At 50.3% G+C, this 6,793-nt stretch overlaps 1 protein-coding gene across 1 annotated transcript; it reads right to left on the bottom strand.

Moving 5' to 3' along the window:
- Window positions 1-3,217: 3,217 nt before the first annotated feature.
- On the bottom strand, window positions 3,218-5,742 carry NXNL1 (nucleoredoxin like 1). Its single transcript, XM_011366918.1, has 2 exons — window positions 5,417-5,742; window positions 3,218-3,536 (listed from the first exon to the last, which is right to left on the bottom strand). The coding sequence occupies exons 1-2, from the start codon at window positions 5,740-5,742 to the stop codon at window positions 3,218-3,220; spliced, it is 645 nt and encodes a 214-aa protein (XP_011365220.1).
- Between the last annotated feature and the right edge of the window lie 1,051 nt (window positions 5,743-6,793).

Raw genomic sequence — 6,793 nt, 5'->3', positions numbered from 1 at the left:
ATATATCTCAAGATATATATATCTATATATACAGCAATCCTACTGGGTGTGAGGTGCTATCTCACTGCAGTTTTGATTTGCATTTCTCTAATGGCTTCTGGTGAGCATCTTTTCATGGGCTTGTTATGTCTCTTCTTTGGAGAGATGTCTGTTCATGTTCTTTACTTATTTTTGAATCCAGTTGTTTGTCTTCTTGTTTCCTGGAAGCACTTTGTATCTCCCTAATTGAATCCCTATGGTTTCCCACTGTCTGAGGACCCCTGCTGAGGACTGCTCTAGGAGAGCAAGATATCTGCCCAAGGGTCCACCAACATGTTCCCTTAGTGTCCAGGACTGCACCCAGCACACAGCAGGTCCTCAATCAATGCTTGCTGCACCCCTGAATGAATGAACCACCTTGTAGTCCTGCTCTGGAATTCTTGCAAAGTGTGAAATATCAAATCTGAAAATGGTTTCACAGGTAACATATTCATGATAGATTCAAATAGAGGTGAATGAGTCGATGTGACCTCCTGCAAGCAGGGCCCTGTCTTAATGCATTCAGTCCTGAAAAGACAGTACAGTCATCACCTGGGCTTTACAGATGAGGAAGCTGAGGCAGAGAAGTGCGCTGTCTCCTTAGGTCTCACAGCTTAGCACAGGCAAGGTGGTATTTGAACCCAGTAGCCTGGCTCCAATCCACTGCTCTATACAATTTAACAGACACACTAGTTTTGAGTTTCCAGGTCTCTTTTCTGATTTGGGGGGGTCTTCTTTTTCAAGTTTCAAATTTTTTAGGTCTTCTGGGAAGAGTACGAAGGCCCTGAGCCCAGTGCTTTATGTAGAAAATGACCCTAGAGGAGACTATGGGGTGACCCTACACCTCCAGGTGACATCCTCCTTTGCTGTGTAGCTTTGGGCAAGTCCCTTAATCTCTCTGGGCTTCCTCATCTGTAACAAAATCCATTCATTCATCATTTGTTCATTCATTCATCTATTCACCAGGCTTTGGCTTCTTTCTTCATCACCAAAATTAGGATGATTATCCATGTTTTCAGGTAAGGAAGTCCCAATTGGGGTAGCTGGGAGTCGCCGACTCATTTGGAACAAGGCTCCAGCTCTGTTCCGGGTGTTGGAGACACACAGATGTAAGAAAGTTGCATTTATTCATTTGACAAACATTGACGGGGAGCCCATACTGTATCCGTTCCCAGGCTCTGGAGACCCACTGGTGAGTAAGGCAGGCCCAGCTTGCACTTCTGGGACTCATGGCCTGGTGGGGAGTTGGAAACGCAACCAGACAAGTAAAGGTACAACTCCATACAACAGCCAAAGGTCATAATAGCACTGTCTTAGAGTTTATCATTATTTGTTGAAGGCTTGGGGGCGAGGTCACAAATACCAAGACCTGGCCCTTCCCCTTGTATGTGGGGGTGACTTTCTAATTTAGGGATGTATGGACTCAATTTGGAAAGTTAACCTTGCATGTGGGTGACACTCTGAGGGTGATTTCGTCTGCCTTGGCTAGGCGCCAATCTGTCCCTTCCTTACTACAGCCCAGATAGGTAGGGGTGGGGATGGGGTGTTATGACTCTTGTTTACTAGGGAGGACAAGGCCCGGAGAAGCCAGCGACTTGCCCACCTCACACAGCCTGACAGGACAGGGAATGGTCTCCCCGTCTCACTGCCCAAGTGGGGAAGGCTGGCTGCTGGGTGCTGGCGGGAATAATAGTAAAGATATTGATGGGTAGTGTGCTCCAGATGGACGTTTTAAAACTCTTTCTTCTAAAAGCTAGCAGCAAGCCTGTGACCTAGTATTAGATACACAGATTTTAAGAGCCATTATCACACAGGGTCCAATACATAGGTGACTGAGGTCTACAGAGGGAAAATTGTGGCTGGAACCTGAAGCAGATGGGATCATCCATCCGATCCTCGATGTCCTCACCCAGAGGTTGGAGGTTAAGGGTGAGCATGAAATGAAGCACTTGTCCAGTCTTCAGGTCTCCCAGCCCCAGAGAAACATCACCTCACCCTTTCCGGAGACTGGGCACGAAGGGAGGGTTTTACATCTCATTTACATGTTTGACTCCGCCCCCGACATGTCCTGCTGCCAGAGGCAAAGCGAAGGAGTTCGTGAAGTGGAGAGAGCTCCAGCTCCGGCTTCTTGGATGACCTGCCGGGTAGGACCTGGCATTACTGTCACTTTCCGGAAGAAAGAAAGGAGGCTTAGATAGAGGAGGTGACCGGTGGGAGAGAACAGTCACACAGCCAGGAAGTTGTTCCAGACTGGAGTTTTTGATTTTTTTAATCTTCTGTCTCTCCCTGGGAGTATTCCAGGTTCACCAGAGACAGGGCGATTCCTGATCCTCGCTGGTGGTCCGGGACCCCAGCATACATGGCACCAAATCTTGAAATGCACACCGTATTAAACTATAATTCTGTTGTTAAAGGATTGCTGTAATTTTGCGTATGAAATGTGTGGGCAATCTATTTAATCTACGATGGGCTGGGCATTCTCAGCCAGATTATTCGACTTTATTTGCGTTTTCCATTTTGGAACCATTAACCATTCCACCTCCCCTAGGTCTTAAAAATGTTTCTGGAGACCCCGGCCGGAAGTCTCAGACGCGCCGCTGGAGGACCAGGACAAGCCCTGGGCCCGTCCCCTCCTGAAGGGAGGGAGGGTTGTTTCACATAGAGACCTCCGCCACCGGTGCCGTCCTAGGTCCCACACGCCATCTGCGCGGAGATCAGAACACACTCCCCCAGGTCCCGCCTTGCTTCTCCCCAGGATCTCATCACAGCCCCATCCCCTCCTTGAGTTGGGCTCCAGGAAGGCCCTCCCTATTCCCTACCGCTCAGCCTTTCCCCGCTCAGCATTCTGGGAACTCAGAACAGCCCCCCGACTCCAACTCTGGCCTTGTGCTGGGGTACCAACCTCCTAGCTGGAAGTCAGAATGGTCTCCTCCCCTCTCCCCACTTCCTCCCCTCCCAATCCCGTGGGGCTCACCACCGATTTCCCTCCGCTCGCCAGCCCTCCATCATTGGGGGCTCAGAACTGCCCCGGGCTCCGCCCATCAGAGAAGCGAGGAAGGGTGTAGGATAGACCCGCCCCTTGTCCGTCTATTCTCTCCCACCAGGGCGTCAGAATAGGCCCCTTCATCTCCCCCCCGCCCCGCCCTCCTCGAGGGGTGTCATCCCAGAACCTCCATTCTGGTCCTCCCCATCCCGGGGGTCAGAACAGCTCCCCGGCCTCGCCCTCTGCCTCAGGGCCGTCCTCTCTCCCAGGCCCGCGTGCGCCCCGCGCCGCGGGCTCCACGCGGTACTTGCAGCGACGCAGCGGCTCGGTGAGGCTGCGCGGCGCGGGGTCATCCAGGTCCTCAGGCTGCAGGAAGCTGCGGTCAAGCACCTCTGCAGCCTCCTGCCAGTTGGCGAAGCAGGCGGGGCCCAGGCGCCGGATCTCGTCGGCTGCGTCAAGCGTGAGCACGTCCCCGCTCGGCTTTAGCACCACGACGGCTGGCAGTCGCTCCACAGAAAACTGGCGTCCGAGATCCCTACAGGGCGGGCGGATCAGTGACCTCAAGCTGGGGAACACCATATCTCTCCTCCCTGTACTTACTGAGCGCCTTTCCTGTACACTGCCCTTGCTGGGATCTAGGCCGAGGGACACCATGGTAAAAAGGAAAGGCCTCTCCAAAGAGGTGACCTTTGAGCTGATATCTGCTGGAGAAGGAGGGGGAGAACTGCGGGAAAGATGAAGTAGGCAGAGGGCACAGGCCATGCATAGGCCCTGAGGTGAGAGGGGGATTGGGGTACAGCCTTGATCACATCGGGTCCTCCAGGGTCATGGTCAAGAGTTTGAATTTTGTTCTCAGTATGAAGAAGAAGCCAGTGAGAAGCTATAGACAGCTCAAGGAGATCCCAGACCAAACCCCTCTCTAGACCAGAATCCCACACAGTCATGGAATAAAGAGGCCTGCCAGGCTGGGTCCAACACGCACAGTTCTTAATTTCTGCCCACTGGGTTCTTGGGTGGCCCTTTTCCAGGCCTCCACACAGAGAACACAGGGCACTCGCAAAGTCTCACAGAAGTAGGTTGCCAGACTTAGCAAATAGAAATATAGGACACTCAGTGAAATTTGAATCTCATATAAATAAATAATTTTTAGTATAAGTATGTCCCATGTAATATGTGGGACAAACTTACACTAAAAAGTTATTCATAGTTTTGTGAAATTTGTATTCTACTGGCATCCTGTATTTTATCTAGCAACCATGTGGGTGGGGGGGATTGGGGGTGGGTAAAGACTGGCTCATTCTCTGTCCACATACCAGCCTGAGTGAATGTTTTGTTAAGAGGACCCTGCCTTAAACAAGGTCAACATTGGGCTACAATGCTCTGGCAGGTGACATTTCTGCCCCGGGGAGGGCAATGTTGCCAGTTCTGGGGAAGGAACCCTGTCAGCTGCAGAGGGCAGTGAGAGTGAGCCAGTGTCTCAACTCTGATAATCTTTGGTGGAGAATGAAGGTCTCCATGACCAGAAACTTCCGACTTATGTAACAACATGAATGAAATCAGAAAGTCATGAAGCCTGTAATTCACTTTCAAGAGGTTTAGCATAAACTCCACACACATGTAGAAAAAGCAAATGTGGCAAAATGTTGACAATGGCTGTGGGTTTCCTTGTGTACTTCTTCCAGCTTCTTGGTATCTTTGAAAAAATTATACAATAAAAAATTGGGGATTAAAAAGAATGAAAGTCTTACTGCAGAAAAGGGGAAAGTTCTAAAATGACCACAAACTAAAACACTGTGTATTGGGCTGCTCATTTTATAGCTTAAATCCAGCCATCTGTCAGATCCAGTGCCCTCCATGGCTCCCATCTACATTGAGGATCACATCTACACACATTAAGGTGGCATTTGGGACACTGCTCCACATGACTTCTCATGCCTGGAATTACTTGCAGTTCCTTGAATTGGCTGTTTTCTCTGACAGCCTCTGAGCCTTTGTCTGTGCTGTGCCCTCTGCCTGGAAATCTTCCCCTTTCCTCACTCTTTACCCTCCCACCTCCCTGTCCTTGGAGGTCTCTCTTTAAAGCCACTTCCTCGGTGAGCCTCCTCTGACACCCAAATCTCAGCAGGGCCACCCATGGCATCCTCCTTTGTCTTTCAGAACACTACTGTAGTTTGCTGTTATATATTTGAGGCTTTGTTACATGTCTGTCCCCCTACCAGCTTGTAAGCTCCCCAGAGACTGGATGGACATGGGCATGTGCACCCTCCTGTGTACCCTCCAGTTCTTGGTACATGGACTGGCACACAGGGGCTGCTCATCAACTGCAGATGGAGCAGATGCATCAGTAATACTTCCCTCTCAGCAGAAACAGCCCCTCCTCCAGGAAGCCCTCCCTGACCTCCCCTCCCTCCTCACCTCCTCAGGTCATCCTCAAAGGGGAGGAAGAGCCACTTCTTGGGCATGTCCCTAAGGAACAGGTCCTGCTGCTCCTCTGTAGAGTCCTGGGACACATACACCAGGGCCAGCTGGGCAGCCCGCAGCACATAGAACTCATCTGTGAGCTGCACAAAGAAGTCCCTGAGGACTGGTGCAAAGGCCTGGCACTGCGGGCACGACCTGGCGCCAAAGAACAGCAGCACCAGCCGGTTGTCCAGCCTGCGGCTGAGTTCCGCCTCCGTGTCCAGCTCATCTTGGTCACTGTTGTTGCGGATCAAGACACGGCCGGAGAACAGGGAGGCCATGGCACCCTGGTTGGGGGCTGGGGACAGGGTGGAGGGACCTTGTGTGGTCCTGGGTGTGCTGGCCGGCTGATTGCTCTCTCAGGATTAAGAATCCTTAGGAGGCCAGTTTAGAACCTTGCTAATCTGCCTAAACCACCACCTGATTCTGACCTGATTCTGCAGGGGCTCCCAGAGGGGGCAGCTGCAAATGCATTTAAAAAACAAATGCAATATATATATATGCCTTACTGTTAAATTGTACACCTGAAACTTCCTGGATTTCGTTAACCAATGTCACTAATTAATAATAATAATAAAATTCAAGATAAAAAAATACACAGGATTGCAAAGGAAACTTGTCAGACTGACATACAGGTGTGAAAATATGTGCTGTAAAAATATACACTCCTTCATGAACGTGTTAAGTAATCCTGATTCGCAAAGGCTCTACCAATGATTGATTTCCAAGTTGAGATAGGTGTAAGTGGTGTTTTCAGGTGTCTGCCATAACCGGGATTTGATATGAAATTATCTTTGATTTCTACTGGTGGCAGTCACAGGGCCTACCGATGCCTGCTTTGGCAGGATATGAGAGGGCATGCTAAATTCCAGTGAGAAGTTAATGAAAGTAAAGATGAATTCCCGCGCCACCCCCCCCTCCCCCGCCGCCCGCCCGATTCTGTCTGGACAGCCCACCTTAAGATACCCTGGCGTGCGAGGTTGAAAATCATGGCCACAGTATTTTGCAGGCCCCTCCCATCAAGAGATGGAAACTAGTTCCCCTCTCCTTGAATCCAGGCTGGCTTGTGACTTGCTCTGACCAACAGAATGTGGCAGAAGGTGTGAGTTTACAGGATAAACCTTATTTCACCTCTCACTGTCACTCTCTTGGAATGCTGCCTCTAGATACTCCGAATAAGGAAGCTGATGTAGCCCAGAGGTTGGCAGGCCTTTTCTGTAAAGGTTGGGTAGTAAATATTTTGTTCTTTGTAGGCCCCTGCGGTCTGTTGCAACTTTAAATTCTACCACTGTCACGCATAGCAGCTCTAGACAATATGTAAATGAATTTACG

Source organism: Pteropus vampyrus, unplaced genomic scaffold (genome assembly GCF_000151845.1).
Source record: "Pteropus vampyrus isolate Shadow unplaced genomic scaffold, Pvam_2.0 Scaffold126, whole genome shotgun sequence".
Taxonomy (NCBI): domain Eukaryota; kingdom Metazoa; phylum Chordata; class Mammalia; order Chiroptera; family Pteropodidae; genus Pteropus; species Pteropus vampyrus.
The sequence above is the reverse complement of the archived record's forward strand: the minus strand, read 5'-3'. Positions and strand labels throughout refer to the sequence as shown.

Bases quoted from the DNA above. Each gene is read 5' to 3' on its own strand.
- NXNL1 (XM_011366918.1), bottom strand. From the start codon at position 5,742: ATGGCCTCCCTGTTCTCCGGCCGTGTCTTGATCCGCAACAACAGTGAC. The intron at 3,537-5,416 runs GTGAGGAGGGAG...CCCGCCCTGTAG, and splicing joins TTTGAGGATGACCTGAGGAG to GGATCTCGGACGCCAGTTTT.